Source organism: Calidris pugnax, unplaced genomic scaffold (assembly GCF_001431845.1).
Source record: "Calidris pugnax isolate Ruff unplaced genomic scaffold, ASM143184v1 scaffold156, whole genome shotgun sequence".
Classification (NCBI taxonomy): domain Eukaryota; kingdom Metazoa; phylum Chordata; class Aves; order Charadriiformes; family Scolopacidae; genus Calidris; species Calidris pugnax.
Genome location: NW_015090889.1, coordinates 3,613,728 through 3,638,885, shown reverse-complemented (window position 1 = coordinate 3,638,885; position 25,158 = coordinate 3,613,728). Strand labels below are relative to the sequence as shown.

The 25,158-nt window shown below is 42.0% G+C and overlaps 1 protein-coding gene across 5 annotated transcripts; it reads left to right on the top strand.

Annotated features, from left to right (window-relative positions):
- Window positions 1-8,445: 8,445 nt before the first annotated feature.
- S1PR3 (sphingosine-1-phosphate receptor 3) lies at window positions 8,446-18,107 on the top strand. 5 transcript variants are annotated; one of them, XM_014947609.1, is made up of 3 exons: window positions 9,676-9,717; window positions 12,556-12,666; window positions 14,177-18,107. In XM_014947609.1, exon 3 carries the CDS (start codon window positions 14,355-14,357, stop codon window positions 15,483-15,485), a length of 1,131 nt encoding a protein of 376 aa, XP_014803095.1. In that variant the 5' UTR covers window positions 9,676-9,717; window positions 12,556-12,666; window positions 14,177-14,354; the 3' UTR covers window positions 15,486-18,107. The 5 variants fall into 5 exon arrangements, with proteins under 5 accessions (XP_014803097.1, XP_014803094.1, XP_014803098.1 ...); XM_014947611.1 differs by lacking the exons at window positions 9,676-9,717; window positions 12,556-12,666 and adding an exon at window positions 8,446-8,558; XM_014947608.1 differs by lacking the exons at window positions 9,676-9,717; window positions 12,556-12,666 and adding an exon at window positions 8,802-8,899.
- Window positions 18,108-25,158: the final 7,051 nt, after the last annotated feature.

Below are 25,158 nucleotides of genomic sequence, written 5' to 3'. Positions count from 1 at the left end.
CCAGTGATGCTATCTGGGAAAAGTGATCTTCAGACTGGCCTGCAGGTCATATAGTAAGCTGGGCACTATTTACACAGACCCTTACTGTGACATTTCAACCATCATGTTCCATGAAACAGCAAGAATCATGCCATCCATTAGCTCCTAAGAAGCTCTTAAAGTCTTATTCAGAGAGGGGCACATAGTGCTTCTGGGGAACTTCTTGTTTCAGCGAGTAATAACAGTTCTTAAGAATGCTATGTGGTATGGGAGGAATTTTTCTCCTGTATAACGGGAAGCAGATGTCGAAGGGAGCAGGACATGAGATCACTAAGTGGCTGCTGTGAGGGGTCAAGGGTTCTTTTCTGAACAGTGTTTGTTTCATACTTTTCTAGATCAAAACATTGAGTCATACAAAGTTAATACATATGCCTGACGTTTAACATTTCTGAGCACTCTCTCCCCCCATTTCTCAATGACTTTGAATAGGAGGTGAATTATCTCTTTTAAAATACAGGTGGTTTTTTTTCCTTCCCTCTTCCACTACTGCTCTTTTCCTTCCTTATAAACTTTCTCAGCATATGGATTTCTCATGGCAGTTTAGTGCCTGGACTGACCTTACACCCAGCCTGTTTAGATGTAAGCCTTAGTACAGATTTTAGCCTAGCATTCTACTAATACAAATAGTGGCCTCTGAAGTGCTTTCCCCCTGTGGCCATGTCCCATGGCCACTGTGGAACAGCCAAAAAGGCTTATGCAGGAACAGTTGTTTCTTAGGAGGTCCTGATCTTCCCAAGCAGGAAGGGGGATGTAGCTAGCCTTAATCCAGGCTGCCTGCACTTGTAAGCATGCTACAAATGTTCTGCAGACATGGAAAACCTTAACAGCCTCTTCCTTTCCAACCCACTGTTACATGGACAGCTTAGGTCTAGCCAAGGTGCCTATTTATTTGTGCTGTTAAAGGAATAGGTGTTAGGTTTCCACAGCTGAGTTCCAGGTGTCCTGCTACGAATTTCGTTCTTAGCTTCTTACATGCGTCATCAGCAATAACTTGTCCCAACTGGTGGTAAGAGAGATGTAGCAGGCCCTACAGTCTCTGTACACTGCTAGTGAGCCCCAAAACACACCTTGGATTGTATTTTCCAGAATAAGCTTTGAGAGACTTTGGAGACAACTAAGGGTCTGAATTAGCAGGAAGGACACTTATTAACTTGATGTGGGACACAACCACATCATTTTAAAGCATACCACAGAGCTCTGACTCACGATCCCTCATCAGAGAGGTGACTGAATGACAAGCATCTGAGGGAACTAATCATTACAGAGGCTTATTTCCAGCCCCATCTTCTGCTGTCCCTTGGCCATGCCCAGGGTGGCTGTGGCCCTGTGACCAGCCCCTGCTCTGTCCCCTGCCCAGACCCCTGGGTGACGGCCTGGTTAGGTGGGCCATCAGCTACTGCAGGGTAGCTCCTTTGCAGGCTACAAGACGTTAACAATGTTATCATCACAGCTTGAAGATGCCTGCTTGAACAGCTCTTGCAGCTTCTTGTAAAGGAGACAGCAGGGTTGATGCTAAACTCACCTTAACCCACTGGGCCACTCTGTAGCCCAGGGTACAATGTGGTAACTGATGGTTTAAAGCAACAGACCATCTGTTGCTTTTAGACTCTCTTTATGGAGGAGGTAACCATGTCCAGGAAAATGGTCGATAAAACAACTTTGGACACCAATACCTTCAGCTTAATTCAGCAGGGGTAGAAAGTTGGTGCCCCCAGTTAAATATTGCACATCAAGCATCACAGTGAAACAAAGTCCTTTCTCTCAACATTGCCAAAGTATTATTAACATCCTATCAGTATTAACTCAGGGGAAAACTTTAGCTTCTTGCTTTGTGCTTCTTTGCTGTCCAAAAGTCCATTTTCAGCAAGACATCTCAAGAACCCAACCTTTGCCAAATTTGTTTTTTCCCCACTTTTTTTTTCTTGCCCTAGGCCTTCAAGACTCCTATTCTAAACAGTTGCACTCTTCCCTGATGCAAAGCAGTGTAGCTTCAGAGAATACGGTCTGCCTGTCACGGTACGTGATGGCAGATGGCAGCCAGGGAACTAACTCTGCATCTTGCTACAGTGGAAGAAAACTTTCTTGAACTGTGCTTTAAATACACGGAATCATGGGGGACCTAACTGTCTCTGAAATTAAAACTGCACCATTTACTCTGAAGATGTTTTAACCGCCCATATCATGGTCTTGGCAGACACTTTGTTAGCATTTTTTGAAAGCTTTCAATTTGAAACGCAGAGATTCAGGTTTGCTGCTTTGGCTCAGTTCTTGACCAGATCTCAGATAGAAAGAACTTCTTTTCCACTGGTTAAAATTCCTGCAAAAACAATAAGAAAAACCCACCTCCTGCTGCTTCAAAATGGCACTTTGTTACTCTGCTGTTCTGAATACTGAAGTTATTAAAAAAGTTTGAATGTGTTAATTCTGTGTTCTCTGGATGTGCCATTTTTATTCGCAAATGTGACTGCTACTTGAACCAACATCCTTGCTCGGCAATGAAATTATCCATGTATTCATTTCCATCTTCACTGGATAACATCTGCTTAGCTTCTGCTTGCTTACATTCCCTATTAATTAAAATCTCATTTTTTACCGCACAATCCATTCAAAAAACCTCAAATTATTTTAATTTTTAATCATACGTTAATCCTTAGCTATTTTAGTGGAGTTCAAAAAAATCACTAAGAGTTTTAGTTGTTTTTCTCTTCAAACAAAATAATCCCTACTTTTTGCCACCTTTGCTGAGAGTTGAGTCAGTTTGCACTAAAAGACAGACAAAATGGGGCGGTCTGCTCCCATCATGTAGGGCTGCATTAGGGAGGCATAGCACTCCTCCAGGGGTGGTGTATGTATGCTCACGTATTTGCCTCAGTCATGCTCTGCTCCCTTTTTCTGGGGGGCAGAGACGTCTGTGGTTGGGCTAGGGTGCCATGGAGCCAGCCTGGGGAGCAGGAGCTCTGCAGGAACTTGTGGGTGACAGATCACACTGTGGCAGTGGCATTCATGGAAGCTGACCAGGCCACCTCAGAGGGTGACCTGTACCCTGAGGCCCACTGCACAGAAGGGGACAACTGCTACTGGAGAAAGGTGGGAGCAATGTGCAGAAAAGAGAGGAGGGACGAGCCTTGCAGAGAGGTAAGCATACATTCTTCATGTCTGGAGTGTTGAGCCACAGGATGCAGATGGGGAAACCCACGGAGCTGTTTCGCTGAACTCATTTCCCCTTCTCCTTTCTCTGCATTTCACTTTTTACATCATGTCTGGCTGGAAGTGCTGTGATAATAACTATCTTTCTTTTAACATGTGCAATCTGCGCTGCACTGTATGTTGAGCTGAGCCTGTCTCAACGTAATGCCAATGATAAATATCTGGCCATGCTCTGAGCATCTGCCCTGTTTTCCCTAAAGGAAAGTGTCACTTGCAGAAGCAGAAAGAGTTCTGCTTAGCTAAGCATGTGATCCCAGTAGTTAATATACAGCACAAAGCTGAAATATGACCTATGGACATACACGGTACATACAAGACTGTAGCTCTCAAAAATGCCATTACAGTTATAGAAAAGAAGATGAAGAAAAAAGGACGTCCAAAGCTACAACCTTCATATGAGCTTGTATTCACCTTGTGAAATGTCTTTCCGCTTTCATCATCCCAAATACTGATCTGAGGGAGCAGAAATTAGATGTGAGTATAAGAAGCGTATGTATTTGATTACTGTGGTTAGTGATCATTTCTAAGGCAAACTCCAAAATGGTGTGTTAAAGCAAAGTCAATATTTTAAGGTGCTTTGAATCAGAGTATTATTTTGCAGAGATACAAAATTTGAATATATGAATTCAAATATGAGATGCTGTGATTCAAACAACACTCATAAAATATCAGAAATGTTGAGATAACAGGATTTTCAAGACCTTGGCCTCAGTCATTCCTGTGGTGGATTTCTAGAGTTAGTGTTTTATAGAGCTAGTGTGTTAGTTTTACTGATGCTAAAGAAAGGAGAACACTTATCTTTAAAAAATATAGAGAAAATCATAAGAGTTCAGCAAATGCATGGCCATGACACACAAGTGCATGAAGATGTAAAAAAGTCATAATTTTTGAAGTTTCCAAAATCTTCTCTGCTTATACTTAACAGTGATTGACAGATGACTTCTTTGATGTAGTAACCAAATTTATTTTGATCACTGCAGATTATGGTTCAACAGCTTTCCAAGGAAATGTTATCTTTTTAATTATGAATTTATTTTATATTAAATCAAAATATTAATTTAATTTTTTCCCTCTTTCAATAATATCTGAATTGAACAATATTGCCTTCAACATTTGCTTAAAACTGACTTGGAGGCACAGAAATAAGCACAGAAGTGGTGTTAAAAAACTTTTTAAAAACGAAGTTGCAGCACTTTGTCATTTAGACACAACAATGCATAATACACCTTGTTAATATAAAAAGATAGCTCAGCAGCAGTAGAAAATAAAATTCATCGGATAAATAACATGCTAGTTTTAATTGTAATTTTAAAATTCCCCTGCTGCTGTTTTGTTTACATACCAAGACTGTGAAAGAAAAATCACCAATTTTCCAAATGATGGAGCATTCCTTCAGGAACTCCAGGAAAGTAAATCACTGACCAGCCTGTAAAGCACTGGTTGAATTTCAGTATGAGTAAATTATAATTAAAGCATTAATAAAACATTGCATGAATGATTTTTTAAATCTTTATAGACAGAAATTACCAAAATGTTATCATGCCCTAAATAGTTAACAGAAAAAAGACATTCTTCGAGGAGTTAGTTGTGACTACTACACGGGAAAGATAACATTAATTTTGAAACATGATCTGTTTTTTCTGTACAGAAACCAGAATAACTTTTATCTGAGGGTAACTCCAGCTTTTATTGTGTATTTATGTATTTTATCTATCTGTAAATAGAAATAACTTTAACCACTTTTTAAACTTTTAAGCACATGTTGAAAAACCATTTATATCAATGGCACCTATCTTTCACTGCATTCATTGGATCAGATGCCACACGTGGAAGTAAAAACCTTTTTTTAATCAGTTATTCTCCATGCAATACCCACAACAGAGAACTGAAGTCGTGGGCTGTTGTAGTGCACTGTGAGGCCCAGGACCATTCAGACAACTCGGTCATTTTCCAAGTCCATTGCTTTAGCCGAGCCACCTCCCTCTGAGTCACTCTGCTGACTCTTCCTCTGCCATACCCAGCTTAAATCCCCCACAGAAACCTCTTCTTTTTTCAATACCTGCAGAAGTGGGCAATAGTGATGCTGTTACCTGTGCAAGAGCTTGTCCTCTTAGCCAAGACCATTGCCTTCTTGCAACACAGGAGAGAAGACCTCAGACAGGATTTGGCCGACCGTAACTTTGGAGCTGGAAGTGTGCAGGGCATTTATTGCCCCTGCTTGAGTCCCCCAACCTTTGTGACGTGCCCTTGTCTTTTCACTGTATTTAACAGTCATTGACAGGCCTTTTCTCCTTGCGGTTTGTGTAACCACTTTCCCTTCCTCTCCTGCAGCAACATGTTACACAATTCAATGGTAGACTGACAAATTTGTTTCCTTTTGTTTTAAACTATTCTGTCTAGGTTCACTGTGGTTTTCCTCTTTCCTCAGACCATTGATCAGACCTAGCCAACTTGTGTTTTCCCTGCAGGGACAACTTTTATAAGCATTCTGTTGCCTTTTGTGCCTTTTTGTGTTTCATTGCATTCAGGAGGACATGAAGCAACCAGACACACCTGTGATACTCAAGGTGCAGTACTCACAAAAGAGCTTAACCATGTTGTCCATGTTGTTCTTCCATTCTTAAGCATTCCTAGCATTCAGTTTCTGTTTGACAGTTAATGAATGTAGGATGTTTTTGAAGAACTATCCACAAGACTATCCTCTCTTCTGAGTGATAACACTCTGCACATAGTTGCGTGCATATCATTAGAACTGTTTTTCCTATGTTTCACTTAACAGCATGGAAATGAACACACCATTTTATCAGCAGATCACTTGGGACCTCAGCAACTTCTTATCCTTAGTTGTAGTTTGGCTGTCAATTATCTCCAATAACATCAGCAAATGCTGCTCTCCCGTTATTCATCCCATTTGCCCACTCACTCATGAATTTCCAGAGCAGAACAGACTTCTCATCCTGGGAAATTCACCTATTAATCTCCTGGTTGCTATGAAAATTGTCCATTGTTCCCTTTCCCTTCCCTTTCCCTTCCCTTTCCCTTCCCTTTCCCTTCCCTTCCCCTTCCCTTCCCCTTCCCTTCCCCTTCCCTTCCCCTTCCCTTCCCATCCCTTCCCTTCATTGGTTATTAATCTTTTTACCCCACAAAAATATGATTTCCTTTAAGAGTACTACAACAAGATTGAGAGCTTCATGGAAAGCCGAGTATGGTAATTAATGTCTCACAGGCTGTAGTATGGTGTTTGTAAATGAACCAGTGGCTTGTATCAGCTGCTGCAGAACAGGCTGAGCTCCCCGAAGGTTATTGCCAACAGCTGCTTTGGCCTGAGATGCCACCCCTGGAAGTCTCTGTGCAGGAACTCTCTACCACACTTTGCTCCTGAGTGACTTCTCCAGCTTGCACTGCAGTCTGCTGCCTCATGTCTCCTCCAATGCTATCAGCAGCTGCTGCAACCACAGGCAGCTGCAAGAGACTGCTGCCTGCTGACGACTGGACACCCTTCTGGCACACCCATGGCTGAGGTCCATTTCCCAGGGTGGAGAGGAGAGCTAGGCCATGAGATCCATGCACTCGCTGGTGGGACTGCATTGCTCAAGGTGCTTTGCTGCAAAAGAAGGGCTTTCAGACACCACCGTGTCAGACACCACCATCAAACATCTCAGTCAGAGATAACATCTGGTCTGCACCATCAATACACCACTTCCCATGCATACTCCTCTGCAGAGGAGAGTAATTTCCTTGTACTACAGTGGCACCTTTTTGGGGGCTGCTCTCAGCCCAACTGAGGAAGGTGAATCAAATCCATCACAGGCAGCAGGGCACCGTTTGTCACCTTCTGGCATGATTGCCAAAAAATCTTTCTGGTGGCAGTATCTTGTCCCCTCACCTACTATAATGACTATTTCTACTGGCTTTCCTCTCCACATAGCTAAAAAGTAGTAAAGAAAAAACAAGGATTTAGGGAAAAGAACGAGAAATAATAGCAGACCACAGAGCAAGGCCAGAGTCTGCTTCCCAAAACATCTCCTCTGCAAGAACTGGGCCATGATGACAAGTGGTAAGTGGCTGCCAGGAGGACTACAGAGGTTGCTGGGGCAATTTTCAGGGAACATATTGGACAAGACTTTCCTGTGCAATGGAAGAGCACCGATTCACAGAACTGGGCTCCCCTTTGCCAAATAAAGGTGTGTGCTTTCATGTGGTGTGGAAGTTTTCAACTCCTTGTCCCCTCCACAGAAGACAGCAGCTTTCACACAGCATGTGTGATCAGAGGACAAGGAGAAAAGGCCAGGACCACCACATGTTGCAGTATAGCCCTGTCCATAGCTAAGTGGAGCCTTATCCATTGTGTCTGCCCGTCAGCTTGGAAGTGAATCTACCAGCATTTTACTATTTACCATTTTACTGAATTTACCAGTCCTTATTTCCTGTCAAGGTCCTAAACCAGAAGACTTTTATTATTTATCTTCAGCAGATGAGAAGCTATCACAGAAACAAACTGTTTGTTCTGCTACATCAGCTTAAGCGTCTGGCTATAAAAAGCCCGGTTCTACTTTCTTTCAAGACTACCAAGTAGCAGTGCAGGCAACCCAACAACCCAGCCTGTGGCATGAGTCCCAGGGTGACAATGCTCAGCTCCCCACAGGAGGCTCCCAAGAAAAACTGCAGCAAGATGACTAGGCAGCCCTACATGCCTGCCTGCCCTTGGCAAGGCTGTTGTAGTCCTTCTGTTTGACAGGTCATTATGTCAGTTTCTGACAGAAGGCTTTGTTGTAGGTACAGGCATCTTACAAGTATGTTTGACGATTGTTGGATCCGGGTTGCAACTCCTTTCCCGAAGTGCAGCTTCCACCACTGAAGCAATCTGCATGCCTATCGCTCTCCTTGAGTTGCTATTACTCAGTCAATAACTCTGTCAAGAGGCACCTTACTAAAAGAATGCTGTAATTTGGCAGCTTAGGGTCAAACCAGATACATTTTCACTTGGAGTTTCTGAATGCTTCACCCTGCATCACCCCTCTCGAGCTCTCTGAAGATCTCATTACTAGACACTGTGAAGCAGCGGGGCAGGGGCAGGAGGGGTACACCTCACTCCAGCACGCTAACGGCCCCAGCCGAGCGAGGACTACCCAGAATTTCCTCCCTCCCTCTCGCATTTTTAGGGACGTTACAAATACTGGGCGGCGGGCTGGCGGGCTGGCTCTCCCCTCTCGCATTTCACCCCTCGCTGCTCGTAACGCCCCGTCTTTGGCCGGCGGCCGCACCCCGACGGCAGCAGCCAGCCTCACCGGGGGTACCCCCCACGGCCACGAGTGAGTGGGTGGGTGGCGAAGGGGCGAAGGGGCGGGGGCAAGCGGGGTGGGCCGGGGGCCGGTAATTCCGGCCGGAGCGGCCGACGAAGCTTGAGGGGGGACGGTGGCGGCGGCGGTGGGAGCAGGAGCCCGGCGGAGGGGAGCAGAGAAGACTGCGGAGGGGGGGGCCGGCCGGTGGCTGCGGGGGCCCGCCTGCCGGGCCAGCGGGAGAGGCACCGTGCCGGCCATCCCTCCGGGAGGTCCCGGTTGCCGTGTAAGCGGGAGAGGCACCGTGCCGGCCATCCCTCCGGGAGGTCCCGCAGAGGCAGGGAGCGGCGGCGGGGGGAGGAGAGCCCGGGACTGTGAGTAGCGTAGTGTTAGCCGTGTGGGACGGTTCACCGGGCGGACACGTCGGGGTTGTTCTCGGGTGGCCAAGGAGACGATGATTTTGTCACTCCGGAAAGTTCAGGCGGCTGCAGTAATGCAGATTTGCCGACGGAATAACGGAGCGTGAGGCGGGGATGGAGGTCGGGAGCGCTGGGAGCCGACGAGGGGGAAGAAGTTAGTCTGCCTTTCTTTAACGCGCAAGAATTAAACCAGGCGGGAGCTCTTCTATGCGATATGCATATGTGCTGCTTGGAATTACAAAATACACTCTGATAGCTAAAATCCAGAAGCCAAGAAAAATAACCATTTGTCAGAGGCTTTTCTGAGGCTCTAAGATGCCAGGATATTCGCTTAAAAAAAAAATCTTTTAAAGTTTATTTGAGTTGCCCAAGACATTGTTCTGCAGCAGATGTTTGTTGTCTTAACTTTATTTGCAACTAGTAAAGTTCAATTTCAGAGTGGAAATGCGCATTGAAATGTGCTGCTGGTCTCAAATGCCTTTTCTGTTCTTAAATTTAGCACTACAAGGATGTGCCCGATAAATTACATGTGTTTACTTATAATCTAGAAAGGCTTTAAAAATAAGCAAAATATACAAAAGCTTGGCTTCAGATATGCATTCTTGACTTTCCCTTTGCCTTTCTTAAAATTGTCCAAGGCATATGGCTGTGTGTGGAAGAAAAGGGAGAACCACAATGTGTGTGATGGTGGTGAAAGAGGGTCCGGTCTCTTTGGTCAAATCTGTTCGTGGATGTTTAGAAGGCAGAAAAATATGATTTCCAACTGAATCACAGTGAGTGTGCTAAACACATAGCATTGTATGTTCTCATGTAATCAAAAGTAGGAAGTTAAATCCTATTCTTACTGGTCCTTTATTGTCACTTCTTGCTTTGACTTCAGGATATCATGAAAACTGAGAGCAGTTAGGCTCACTATTTCGAAAAAGGAAATATCTTATTCTTCCAGCTGTAAAGTACCCAGTGACTCATGAGATGGTGAAAGCCTTCAGGTCCCCATGGGACTCTCACCAGAGTGCCTGCTGGAAGCAGAGAGTGGAGATGTACTGAGGGTGGTTGCTGAAGGACTTCGGCATCCCCATTATCTCCAGTTCCTCATTGCCTTCAAGCAGTGGGAATTACACATTCCCAGAGGAAAATTGCAGGTTGACTCCAACTGCCTTACCCAAGGCGTTATATGTGGGGAGCTGGCGATAGGTACAGCCCTGAGTTTCTGCCTGTACCACTGTGTGGTGGGGATGGAGGGGGCAGTGGAGGTGTGCCTTGCCATAGGGCAGATCAAGGGTCCCTGGCCTACCACACAGCATTGCCCTTTTCATGGCATATGTGGCGCAGGGACCATACAGACTCTGGTAGACCCCAGGAATGTGAGCCATGGTGGAGAGCCCCTGGGCCAACTTGGAAGGCTGCTTGACCCTAGTAAGATCCTTGACCTCTGCAGGAGACTGCACTAACTACTGTGGAAACCCCAAAGTACGGCAGTGGGTAGGGGCACATGATGGTGCTCACTGCTGACCCCAACTGCTCTCTCCATCCATGGAGTAGGGAGGACAAAGAACAACCAAATAGCTGAAGGAGGCTGCTGAATTGTCCTCCACATGATCGCAGTTCCTAACATTGTATCACTTCGTTTATTAGAGTAACGCAGCAAATGCTGTTTTGGCTGTTGCCAGATTGCCCCTGCACTGCGGATCTTTCTAGTGGCACCTGGTGGTGCAGTGGTAGAGATGGATTTTCTGGTTTGCTTTAGAGGGAATAAAACTGATTTCCAGTGGTATTGAGAGCCAGAGGTATTGAGGTACCTAACAAAGCAATGATCAACACACAACATGCCAGACAGGCTCTTCGGGTCCTTTTTTTTTAATAGTTTGAGCTGAGTCCATGCTTTGCAGCTAGTGGCTAGTCATCTGTACGCATCTGGGACAAAGAGATATTGAGGAGTGAGTTGTAGAGCTGTCAGTAAGCAGTGACAGAGATATCCTGGAGTTGGCTGCTGCTGTCTTGTTATTACCATATACAAAGAACTTCAATTTTTCTAGCTGTTAAAAAATGAATGTGCTTTCTGAGTTACTGGCTACAAAGGAGGAAACAAAAAAGTAGTATCGCTGAAGGATATTACCTGGAAATGCTGCTGCCAGAAGACAATAAATTTTAGTTTGTTACTTTATTATTTATATTGACTGTCAAGTGGCTTGTGAGTGATATTCATTCCCTGAGAATACTGGTGCATAGTAATGTTACTGCCTCCACTGCCTTGCCAGTAGCCTGCCAGAGGTGGCAAAGATTTACTTTTGTGATACTAAGTTTACTGTAATAATTTTAAGAGAAGTAATTATGAACAGTGGAAGAGACATTGTATGATTTCTCATCATAGTGAGTGCATTGTCCATGCCTTCAGCTAGGGGAACTGGTATAGCACCATTGCTTTTAGCAGAATTGTGGCAGTTTACAGCTGCCGAGTTCTGACTGATAAAGTCCTAAGTCTGGCATACCATTTTCTTCACAGAAATATGTTTGTCCTTTGATAGACCGGTAACACAGTTTGCAAAAGGCTTACAGAACATTTATTTTTTTTGCATGTGGTGCTCTTAAATGATAGAATTCTCTCAAGCAGCCATCAGCCCATCTGGTGAGCGTTGCTAGTTTAGCTATCATTAACAAATATTTTTCTAGTTAAATATAATTGTTTATTTTACAATGGAAAGCACATGCAATTCATATGGACAGTGGCATTTTATTATAAGCCGATATAATGAAAGACTGTGATAGTTTCTGTGTTAACATCGTATAGATTGTAACTGGCTTCCAATTAGATTCAACCTTAGCTGAGGTGAAGTTGTGTTGAAGAGCTTCACTGTTAAAATGCTTCAGAAAAGCATTGCTTCTGAAGCAACAACTTGAGGGCCCAACTCTGCTTGTGGAAGACGAATGAGACACTCACTGTCATCTTCAGAGCAAATAAGACCAAAGACACCAAGCAGCAACTGTGTTTCTTGGGTAATATGTTATCTCCCAGCAGATCTCTTCACACAGTAGTTTGTACCTAAGAACTAGAATGGGGAAACAATAATAATAATGGGTAAATAGTAAATTGTTGTCCTTGAAAATAATTTTTAAACACCCCAAATGTACTAAGGAATTCAAGTCAATTCACTGTAGGCTTTTTATCAGATTACTTATTTTCTGAAGGACGGAATCCAAGAAAAGGGAGGATGGGAAAAAAGGGTGTGAAGCATCTTTTAAATCCCTTTATATTCATCTGGAATGTGGTTTCCTCCTTCCCTCTTCCAGAAGGCACTTGAAAGTGCATCTCCCACTTTTCAAGTGCCCCAAACAGAGTGCTAGTACAGTAGTGCCTCATATGTTTTTGTGATCTTCAGAAGCCTATGCATAGAATTACAGAATTTGGGCTGGAAGGGACCTTAAAGATCATCTAGTTCCACCTCTTCTGGATCAGGTTACTCAAAGCCCCATCCAGCCTGGCCTTAAACACTTCCAGGGATGGGGCATCCACAACTTCTCTGGGCAACCTGGTCCAGGGTCTCACCACTCTCACAGTAAAGAATTTCTTCCTAATTCTTTTCCTAATCCAATCTAAATGGTTCCTCTCTCAGTTTAAAACAGGTCCCCCTCATCCTGTCACTACACTTCCTGATTAAGATGCCCTCCCCGTCTTTCCTGTGGGCCCCGTATAAGTACTGGAAGGCTGCTGTTTTCCAATGAAGGTACTTTCCAATGAAAGACACTTCTGTATTAAACATAAGCCTTTTGATGGTAAGCCTACTCCATTGCCTAGAGTAATCAGATATTCCTTGGGATGTACAAGCTGCAGGCTGAAAAACATTGGTGTGCTCGTCTCTAGCAGAGGTTGAGATCTCAAGTTCTTCCCTTGATACCCATCCTTTGAAAGTGTCTTTCATGCGTTTGGGAAATGCTTGTAACCCTTGAGTACATAAATGGTAACATCAGGAGCTCTAGCTCTTTAAGAGTTCCCTAAACTAAGCTATTTCATTTTGGACCAATGGAAAGTTTCCTCCCATCCAGCACAACTCAACAAACAAACCAAACTTTACAAATTTGGTTCAGATGGAACCATTTCTCTGCTCCTCCCCATCCTGCTATGGTTAGCAAGCTGAAAAATTTATTATCTGTTCAGTCTCAAAATATATGTTAGGGGCACGAGCACTGATTCTCATTGGAGCATGCAGCAACTAAACTGTAACATTTCCAGTAAAACACTAAGTGCTTCTGACATCTTCTGATATTTTTACAAAGCTGTGCGTATCTTTTCCAATATTTATATATAGCAAAGGAAAAAAGACAGCTAGGAGGATCTGCTGCAAAAATGCAATGTATCAAAGTCTGTGGGAAAATGTTGCAGTTAATCCAAACCATAACTTAAAGAAAAGCAGAAGTAAATTGAGCAGGACAATTAAAGTCAGTATAAATATTTTTTATTTAAAAAAAAACAAACCCAATAACATTAAAAGTATATCTTGTATTCACACGGAAAAGGAAAAAAATAAAGTCAACCATAAAGAAAAATGTTGCTTAGACAGATTTGACTTGCTATGCCTATTTTTCAAAGGGTAACAGAAACCAACTAATTTTAATGGGAAGTAGGATTGGTTTTATAGTGACTGGCTTCCTTAGTTGTAAATAACTTATTTTTTAACTGTTAAGGATGGGAAGTTATTTTAGGAATTGGAAACATGCACACTGACAACAAGACTTGACACCAACTTTCTCAGGCTCGTTACTACCTTAAGTCTGCATGCAGAACAGGGACAGGCTTAGAAAACAGTGTGTTTGCCCTGCTGCTGCTTAGGCAGTGATGGGGAAGTGGAGTTTTGGAAGCACCACGTACACTTAGGTCTTCTTGAGGAGTGAGCTGGTTGCTGTGCACACTGGGACTTGCTGGAACCGTTTGCTAATCCTTCTTGCTGCTCCTCTGCATTTTTTTCAGTCTGGAAATCTTGTAAGGACAAACAGCTATGAGCAGTTCTCCACATTGACTTCATACTTCCACAGCAAAGCTGCATCTGTGCAGAGCATGACCAATGTCTTACCCTCAACTACCTCGAGAAGGGTGCAGCAATGCTAGACCTTGGTGCCCTGCTGTAGTCTGTGTCCCTCTCACATCCTAGTTTTATGTTATGGCTTGAGCACCCATGAAGGCTGTGGGTGATACGGGGACAGTGAGATTTATGCTACATTTGTTGTTTTTATTTTCAGAGCCCGGTTTACGAGCCACTCGGCTGAATTAATATGCAAGGCTTGCTGGAACTAAGGATACCCACTGCCTGCCCAGAAGAGTACTTGGAGGAATGGGCCTTGATCTCCCTCTTGTGGAAAATTATCGGAACTGAATTCTTGTGATACTAAAGAAGAGAAGTCCAGCATCAACAAACAAATGATGGCAGCAGTTACCGTGCCACCTGATGCTCTTGGCCCTCAAGTAAATGAAGAGATGGACTCCCTGATTGTACTGCATTATAATTACACAGGAAAGCTTAGTTTAAGGGAAAAGGCAAGTGATAACACTATTGCATTTCTGATCCTATGTAGTTTCATAGTCCTGGAAAACTTGATGGTGTTGATTGCCATATGGAAAAACAATAAATTTCACAACCGCATGTACTTTTTTATTGGCAATCTAGCTCTCTGTGATCTTTTAGCTGGGATTGTTTACAAAGTAAACATTCTTATGTCTGGGAAGAAAACTCTGAGCCTGTCCCCCACAATCTGGTTCATTAGGGAAGGCAGCATGTTTGTAGCCCTGGGAGCCTCCACTTTCAGCTTACTAGCGATAGCTATTGAGCGGCATTTAACCATGATTAAAATGAGGCCTTATGATGCAAATAAAAAATACAGAGTGTTCCTTCTCATTGGTACCTGCTGGCTTATTTCAGTTTCCTTGGGTGCCTTACCCATCCTGGGCTGGAACTGTATAAGCAACTTACCTGATTGCTCAACAATTTTGCCACTGTACTCCAAGAAGTATGTTGTATTCTGCATCAGTATCTTCATAGCCATTTTGGTTGCTATTGTCATCCTTTATGCCCGTATCTACATCCTGGTAAAGTCCAGCAGTCGTAATGTCACTAACCACAGTAACTCAGAGCGGTCCATGGCTCTCCTGAGGACTGTTGTGATCGTTGTTACTGTCTTCATTGCCTGTTGGTCTCCACTGTTCATCCTTTTCCTCATTGATGTGGCCTGCAACGTCAAGGAGTGCTATATCTTGTACAAAGCCAACTGGTTTATTGCTCTGGCAGTCATCAATTCTGCAATGAACCCCATCATCTACACGCTGGCCAGTAAGGAAATGCGTCGGGCTTTCTTTCGCCTTGTTTGTGGCTGCCTGGTGAAATCCAAGGTGGCCAGATCTTTGCCTATTCAGCCCACACCAGATCACAGTCGAAGTAAATCCAGTAGCAGCAATACCCAGAAGCCAAAGGAAGATTTCTCACAGATGAATATTCCCTCATGTACCGCTGAGAAAAGTGAATCTTCATTTCACAACGGAAACTTCTGTAAGTAAAGGACTCCTCAAGTCAAGTACCTTTCTGTGGCTTTTAGGTTTAAACTACAAGTGTAGTTTAAATATTTATGCTCTTAACTCACAGGGGAAAACACTAACTGCTTACTTTACTTTGAAGACTGATTTATCACCAATCATTTGCTTTGGGTGTTCATTCAGTTACACACCTGATTTGGAAAAAACCTTTCATGCTAACCAACAGCCAATACGGAGTCCATGCACATCAATGACACTGCACCACAGTGGCATTGCATGATGAGGTTGCATTTGGCACTGCCTGATCTTGCAAGGCATCAATACAAACAGCATTCACTATACACTGCTGATGATTGCAAAATGAGCCTGATTATTGCTGACTGGGAGAAAGCTCATTACATATGGTGGTGATTTGTGGTATCTTGCTGTTATGTTAATGGCCTTATATGTATGTGGTATATATAGCTGTATATTTGTACAATTCCTTATTAAAAAGTCATTGTTTGGTAAAAGTTTACAATATGCTAAACATTGTATTGCAGTATACAGTGTAAGGTGACAAATTACACAAATAGATAGATGTGTTTCAATGGGGATATTTAAAAATATATGAAGTAGTAACTTTTAACTGACAGGAACTTTAACATGTCATATCAATCTAGTATTTTTATTTTTTCCACTCCTACTCAAACTTTTTATGTTTAGTGAAAGATAACATGACAGTTGTCACTGTGACATTTCACAACTTATTTTAAACAAGCAGTAGTAAATAACCATTGAGAGAGGCTGTATATGTTCTCTATTTAAAGTAGTTAAAAGTTGACCCAACAGTACATGTGTATTAAGTGTATGCACTGTCTCAATGCATATATTATTACTTACTGTTTCCAATGTATTTAAAAATGTATGTCAAATCTATGTAAATCTGTGTACATTGTGAATGCACTACCTAAGATGAGATTCTTCAGTTCTGAAATGGAGACATAACATTTCAGAAACTAATGAACCACAAAGAGGTCCCTGTGGAGTTCCTTCTTTTCTCTCCAGGCACTCCCACAACATGGGATTGTGTTAGAAAATCTCCAGCAACTGGGACCACATCCCATTTTCTGGCAATGGGATCCTATGCTCCTTCTGTTTCCGGGCACTTTTGCAGCTACAAGAAGGAAGATGCGGTACAACAGGATCCTGCTGAAGAGCATATCTTCATGTATACCTGACCCTGCCTTGGATCTGGAATAAAGCCTATTCAGTTTGGAAGACCTTACAACTTTTCTGGAGCCCCAGACTTACTCTTTTGAGAGGCTGTTCCGGAGAAACCTGTATGAAAACAATTTTATGGATCATCACTGCCTTACCAGTCTCAGTACAGCATGGTGTTCAGCATCAAAGGGATTACCTGAGATCTAGAGCAGTTAAGACTTCATAAACATCTGTTTTCAAGTCCCCATGTAAGTGGCCTGTGGTACTTCCATCAGTAGTACTTCATGGCTGGAGGCTTCAGTGGAGGTTGATGGGAAATTCTGAGATGAGTTCCCATTATCTTTCAGTAAGAATGTAAGCATGCAATTTTATTGAGCTCTTTCAAAGATTTGTGTTGTTCAAACCACACTGTGCCTTATGCACAATTAGAATTAGTCGGGGCTTTTTAAATACACAGCCTGGAAGAGCTCATCCTTAGCTTTACTCTGGTCTTAATCATTTAAAGCAGCAGCATTAGACTCTTCCCAAGTATGTACAGTTTATAAGTTGTGTAGTGTGTGTAGCTAAAGCTTTTAAAATGTAGATGTTTGCGTTGTGGTTACGTTTTACAAGTTCACAGTCTGCTTGTAAACATTTTATGCTCTTAGAAATGTGTAAGAACAAAGAAAAACTGTATTTGAATTAAATAACTGTGAGAGTAGTAAATATGAAATAATTTCAACCAAAAATGTTGATAAGTGGTGCACTTAGAGAAGAATAAAAAGCTAAACCAAGCTAAGCATGATATAACTATATGAACTGCAGATACAGGCTGGGTCAGCAGCTCTGTAGCTTTGTGAGAATTAGAACTAGCGACATTGTATTGGCATGGCTTGCCTACATTTTCAGATCTTACAGTGCTATTTGGCTATATTTTCAGTGTGGAAGTTCTTCCCTGAAGTTGTGTCTTTGAAAACTATGAGCTAAAATATTTGTATACTTCTAAATGTTTGTTCATGAAGTGGTGGCACATAGCAGCATTCCTTCCTATTGTAAAGCAGAAAGGCCTTAGCAGGACAACAGTTTGAGGAAACATTGTGGCTGACCCCACACCAACTCTCATGTCAAGGGTGTTACATGATTCTTACTATTTAGTTGAAAAAAATGAGTATATTTAGTAGCCAAAGTCCAAGAACACAAACATAAGAGTAAGTTTTAACATCGGTTTGTAGCTAATTGACAGAGTTGATGCAAGGTACATGTAATGCAAGCAACTTCACAGCTGGAGGCCATGTCAGTACAAAAACCTTTCACTCTACTTTGATTTCCTTCATTTATTTTGGAGCTGTGGGGATATTTTGTTAGTTCATTACCCAGCTGTACTTGAAGCAGGGTAATCATGGGTTCACATGTAACACTGATGATATAATTTACAAAGTACTTATGACTGAAGAGGAAAAAAAAGAAAGTCAACACAGTCTTCAGTGGGTACATCCCACTGGGACATACTAGGTAAAGCACAGATTCTGGAAAATTTCAGAGCCGAATTTTAAAGTAGAACAATCCTATGACTTAAGAGAAGTGGACCATAAACAACCAGGAAGATGTCCTATCCTTGAAGCTGGAAAAAGATGGAGAATAGCTTTTCTCACCCGAAAATATTAGAAAATTCCTTAAAATACATCCCAGAATCTAAGTTTCTTATTATGTAGGCTGATTTGAACATATAACAAACTGAATCATGTCTCCCTTTCCCAATTGGTTTTACATGAGCAAAAGCTACAAAGGAGACTAACATTTAATTAATATTATTTCATAAATTGGAATATTTATTATGGTTCTGGATTACAAAGTAAATGCAAATCAAATCACCTAAGAAGAAAAAAAACTTTCACAAGATGCTTTCCAGGAATCTTTTGTTGCCAACAGAGTTGCCTTACAGAGTATTTTCAACTCATTAGGTATCATAAGCATTGTGAAAACTTTTAATTAAATCTCAAACCTTTAAACCAAAGTTGTTGCATAGCAGTCATTTTTCAAAGAACTGTAAAATGGGTTTTGTCTCTCTATCGAAAACATGCACTTAAACTTGTGCCTGAAAGTAGTACCTGTGGGAACAATATGGTGCCGAAGTCAGCAGGCTCTGTCTCCGCTGCCCCCAGAGCTGAAGAAAGGCTTTTCCCCAGGTTTTCTGGAAGCAGACTTGGTCGGTTGGCTCTCCTGCTCAGAAGGCCGTCTGCTCTGGCAGCACTGCGTGCAGCTGCCACCTTGGGAATGCACATTTTACAAGAAGCAACATTAATTAGGATGTCACGCTGCCTGCAAGGTTTGGCCTTTCCAACTGCTCGAGTATGGAAATGGAAAACACATATTGGCATAAAGTGCCAAAAAGCTGGGGTCCTGAGAGCAGCTGGACTGCTTCTGCTGAGCAGAGCTGTGTCACTGTCTGGCCCAGGTGGTGCCACCAACACAACCAAGAGCACAGCTCAGCCCCTTGACTTTGCTGGGAGCTGTGGATCCCCATGGCCACCCCAGGCCTGGGGACACTCCCTTTTTATAGCAAAACTCATGGGGAACAGGCATGGCAGCAGTGATCAGGGGTTTCTGCTTGGTCACCACTGAGCTGTGAGGCTTGCCAGAGCCTTGAGGCCTCCTGGCACCTGATGTGATCTGGAGGCACCACGCAGAGGCATGCAGAGGTGTGCTGTCCTGCCCTCAGAGCTGCATTTCTTCTTCCCAAGAGCAACGTAAACTCCCAGAGCATCCCCAGACTCAGCTTTTCTCCAAGTGTGTAAGAGGGAAGGGCCTTTGCAAGGAGAGACTCAGGCAGTGGAGGACAAGGATTTGGGGAACATAACCCAGCTAAACTTCCTTCTGATACGGAGGCTTTCTCCGCTCCACAGTACACTGAATAGCTGCTCTTGCGTGGACCTTGTCCTTGCAGTCACTCTTCACTGAGAGACCATGGAGTTGTCTACCCTTGTCTATACTGACCTATTCAGTGTGCCAAGTAGGAAAGCTTGCCTCTTCAGGAGAGGCCCAGAAAGAGGGCCTGTACAAGTGATTTAAAAATGATATTTGTCGAAAACGAACTTGTGAAAATCAGTGTTGCCTATGTCAAACTAAGTGGAGCTCCTCTGGTGTAAAGTCAGTGTATATAAAGACAAAATCCTTACATGCCATTTGGTCCTCTGATATTTTTCATTCCTGTTTCTACTGAGATGGGTAGTTCACTGACTTAGTAATATTCAATATCTAGGTAATCCAATATCCTGTAGAATTTAATTTATTCTGCTATAAAATGGGCATCCCTTCAGGTAAATAAAAAAATTCCCTGAAAATAAATTAGGCATTAGGTAACACAGGCATAGGAGAACAGATTCGAGCCCACTTTACGTGCATTTTGATTTGATAGTAGGGCTCATTATTTTATTACTTTGGTTAATCAAATACAAACTGAATAATCAGAAAACAGAAAAGCGCAACACTTATATTCCAAATTCTGTTGCTCAAGGACTTCCTCAGAGACAAAATCGGTTTCTATAACCAGAATACCACAGTCAGCAGACAGGCAAAAACTTGACATTTACAAAAGTCTGGAATATAAATGATCACAATATTTCCACAAACATTATTTCTCCTGCAATTCTCAGTTAGAAATGTTTCTAAAAGTAATAAATAATAATAAATAACAAATGTAGAGTCAAACTTCTGTTTACAGCAAAATAGTAACTTTTTTGTTTTGTTGTTGCTGTCCAAACAATGCAAAGAAAAACATTTACTTCAAAATAAGAAACCTGGCTACTTTAAAGGTTTAACTCCGCAGGACTTTACAGAGAAGCAGTTATCACACCAATCCAGCCACAAAGGACACAAATAGATGCCAATTATAATCTTTATATTCTTCATTAATAAAAAATTACACTTACTTTGCCTGGGTATGTTTGGTTGGTTTTGCCTCAAGGAAGAAAAAGGAGGACTGCTAGAAAAAACTATTTGACCAGTATATTATTTCACTTTCTACATAAAATATAAATCTGCATCTTAATCCCCAAATCTGAGGCTACCTTCCTTTTCTGAGTCATCTGTGCTGTGTCCCACAATGTGGGGTAGCAGAATGAGTCACCCAGCTTTAGCTTCTTTCTTCTTTGGTTTCCATGGCCTGTTCTGTTGTTAAACAGGGTTTAAACATCCTATATTTAGCTTTTCCCCTATATAGTGCTTTTGCTAGAAAAGTGTATCTCTGAAACCTTATCCCCCTTACTGAGATAAAAAAAAAAAAAAAAGCCCTGCTTTTTCTCAGTGAAAGTATACAAGATGCTTACGTTGGAAGATGCAGGGGAACAGATCAGTGCCTGTGAACATAAATGTCTCAAAAAGAGATGAGCGGTAGGCATTGCCTAAGTATTTTGCAGTTCCCCTTCCCAGATGTTCTGGCTTAACTCTATCAACCAGTCAGCACGTTTATAATTTGGCAAGAGCTCTCCGATCTCATTAGTGGTTTATATGCCTATTGACTCATGTTTCCAGGCTTCACATTTCTTATCTCTGGTGTCTCCTCTTCCAAGGCAGCTTTTCACTCCCTATCCAAGTCCCTGGTTAACTGCAGGCAAACTGTATATCCGTGTTCTTTTCCGCAGGCCTGGCCTCACTCCAGCTGCACCCAGTGCAGATGAGAGCAAGGTCTACAGACACTGCTGTGAGTAAGTAGAGTTAAGTACAGCTGAGCACAAAGCATTTAGTGGGAGTTTGCCCATATCCTGATAGCTTTGAGCAAGCGTAGATTTGTGGAGAGTGCAACTCTAGGTTTGGGCAAAAAGACCACGCAAATCAACATATTTTTGATGGTACACTAAGGTAAATCTGAATTTGGATTTTAAACAGACACATGTTAAAAATATCTGGAAGATAAAAAGGGAATTATGTCTGTTACTTCAGCTTAGACTTTGTTTATGCACAATTACTTTATACCGAATCTTGGTTCAGATAGATGTACTCCAGATAGACACTGGATGGAACAAAGGCTTTAGAGCAGAGCAGAATTCGTAACCTGTTGCCAGAACATTCACAAGTTCCAAATTTCCCCTTTAGAGCTGTGCATTACCTGGAGGCTGCAAAACTCTGTTAGTTTTCAAATGGAACATTTGCTACTTACAAATATCTAAATATGCATCAATTCTATTATGAACATATTGCAGCTGGCATCTGGCACTTGATATGCCAGCAGCAGTTGCACTGTGATATAAATTTTATAAATTCTTCTCATCTTATTGCACAGCATGATGCCTGGGGACCATGATGATAAGAAATGTGAGCATATTATTCCTCAGAGGAGAAAAAGAATGAGCCCGGGATACAGAAAATTCAGTGCTGGCAGGTGACATTACTAGACTGCTAGTAAATGTCTTCTTCCAGTCATAGTGCACATTTTGTACAGAAATCCTGGTCCCAGGACTACGTAGTTTCTATTTAATGTGTGTGGTAGAGAGGTTTCTGGCAGAACCGTCATTATCTCCCATTGTGAATCCTGTAGGATGTGAAGTGGAGGGGAGCTGCTGTATAACCATCTGCCCTCACCTGGTGTGCAAAGCCCTGAGCAGGGAGATAGGCAGTAAGCCATAGAAATTGCATCTTCTCCTATGGTCTCCACCCAGGCATGGCCAGTTTGAACGTCCTCTTCTTGCATTAGGGAAAAGAACCTGGGCATCCTCACACTCAGCAGATTCCCATTGAAGTCAGAAGGTAATTTAGTTTCCAAATCACATTTTCTACCTTTGAGGTTTCATTGCTTCTGAAATATCTGAAAGTTTAGGAACAAGGCTGTACCTCAATGTCCAGTCTATTGCTGCCAGCCTCACTGGAAAATTTTATTAACCTAATAATTACTCTAGATCTGCAATAAAATGAATCAAAAGCATGTGGTTCACTTTTCAAAGTTTTTTCTTTGAAGGAATCAAATGCATTTTCATTGCCCCTAGCTGCAATAAAATGAATCAAAAGCATGTGGTTCACTTTTCAAAGTTTTTTCTTTGAAGGAATCAAATGCATTTTCATTGCCCCTAGTTCTCGTGGTTGCAACAAAACTGGAATCAAACTAATAATCAGATAGGACTCAAAATCAATGTAGATAGCCTTGCAGGATATTGAGAGTTTGTTCTGACTTCTCACCTCTCCCCTGGGAAAATATCAAAGAACACCATAATATAGTCTAATCTCAGTGATTTGTATTGAGTCTAGTGAATTTATTCTTTCAGTAAATTCTCAGTTCTTGAAGTCTTGATACTGAATTATCACCAGCAAGTGTCTAGCCCTTGAGATTGCATAAAAGAGAATAAAAACAGAAGGTAAGGGGACTCAAAACCAAAGGCAAACATTAAAAGGCTCATATTATCCTGTCAGCTGTCTGGTTTCAGCCAATTGTGCAACATTTGAGCCACCTCATAACTTCTACAACTCTTAAATTGCTGGCAGTGTTGGCTCCTCACAGAAATGAGCCAATGAGCCTTGCCTCTCTAGCAAGTTCAGTTCACTCTTCTTGAGCTCAATGTTGAGCTCTTTAACAACAATAGTTTGGAACTGGCTATACAGTTTTTATACCATTTTCATATGGGGGAAGCCAAATTACCAAAGTGACAGTGACAAAAAGTAATGGCAGGATCAACAAAGGGAGCATTGATTGGCCACATACCTTCCCTTCTGGACAGCTTTGAGATCATTTGGTTCCCAGTGACTTAGAAAAGTCTCTGGATCATTGCACCTGGCCAGACAGGATCTCTGGGCCCATTGTGGCAACAGGGCACTGTCACAGCCCAAAAGTGCTACCTAGAACCAAACTGCATCTGATCAAGCTATATGTAACCTTTGCATCATCAATGAGCGTGTTAAGCTGGGCAAATGGGCTGGGCTGACAGAGCAGTTTAAAATAGCCATGTTTTCCTGGAGGCAGAGTTTGTGAAATGTAGTCTGCCGGATTTAATATTTCTGTCAAGCTGTTTCACTTCATGTTTCCTTGCCACCCGCTTCAATTTCCAAAACATGCAGCTAGGTGGCTGCTGTTATTAAAGCTACAGCTAGGATAATGGTAAACATTTTTAGATGTTTATTTCAGTATATGTTTAGTGCTTTCATTCATATCCCCATGTCTTGTCATATTTTTCCAGGCATACACTGACGGCGTATTTAGGAATCTAAAACAGATATAGGGAGCTGGTGGGATTTTTAAAGGCACCTAAGGGAGTTAGGCACCTGGCTCTTACCAAAGTGATACATGACATTCAAAGTACAAAAGAGGCCTTTTCTTACAGTTAGCGATTTCACACTAAAAACTTTACAGGACATGGCTGTAGGGAGGTGGAAGAATGGAATGACAGAAGTTATATATGATAGAAAAGGTGGCAACCAAGATACTTCAACATGGAACATGGTGAGACATGACTGCTCTTAAATGAAACAATTTTAATTTGGGGTACAAGAACTCCTGCTTTGGAGTATAAGAACTCCTCGTCTTCCCTTGCAACTTCCAACCTGATAAGAGGACAACCCAAATTTTAAGAATTCCACTAACCTCAGTACCATACTAATTTGGGTTGCAATACAGCATTTAATTTCTTTTCTTTGCACTCAGCTCCCACTCAGACCTAGAAATATCAACTAATAACTATCTGCAAGAAAATTAATCGGAAACATTTGGCTCACTAATGTCTTAGTTTGGCTTCTGATTACAGAATGAAGCACATTTTTATTGCATGGATCACATGATTAGTCTTAGTGCCTCAATCATTTTCATTCTTGAGATCATCGGCACCAAACTTCCCAAGTTGCAACTTCAGCATATTTCAAAGCAGAAGAAAATTATTGCAGAATTTTAATATAATGATCCTACCTGAATGGATTCTAAGTGAATCCTTCAGCCAGTTTGGTTGTAGTTTGACAAATTTTTAAACTTAGCAAATTATTAAACCCAAATCAAATTTTAAGTACATTTAAGTATTGTCTGCTTCAGCACAGGCAGGTGCTTAACCTAGACTTAACCTGCTGACTCTTGGCCTTTATGAATCAAGTCTGAAGATTTGATTTCAGATATTGGTGTTAGAGAAGACCTTGGAATGATGAAGGCTAAATCCTGACTCTGGTACAAACTTTGCCTTTACAGGAACTATGTCTATTGAATTTGGCTTTTGATAAGCTTCATAAAATAGGAAAATAACTTCATGCAGTGCTTGCATGTGAATAGTGCAAACCTTTCTTAAAACATTTCACAGTACGTAAAGCCAAGTACATTTATGCCAGAAATGCATCTTTAGTGTATGTGTATTTTTCAACTTGATAGTTAGAGAAAAGCAGTATATTTGCAATACCTGTCACTTGTTGAATGCCAAAGTCAAGTGAAGCCTTGGTTGGTAAATGCAAGTGATGTCATTGTCAAAACTGACACCAGAGTCATGATAGTATTTACTATTTCTAAGAAGAAAAGATTTTTCAGATATTTCTTTGACCAACAATGCACATCTTGCAT

Excerpts from the sequence above, each read along its gene's own strand:
- S1PR3 (XM_014947611.1), top strand. The coding sequence starts at position 14,355 with ATGATGGCAGCAGTTACCGTGCCACCTGATGCTCTTGGCCCTCAAGTA.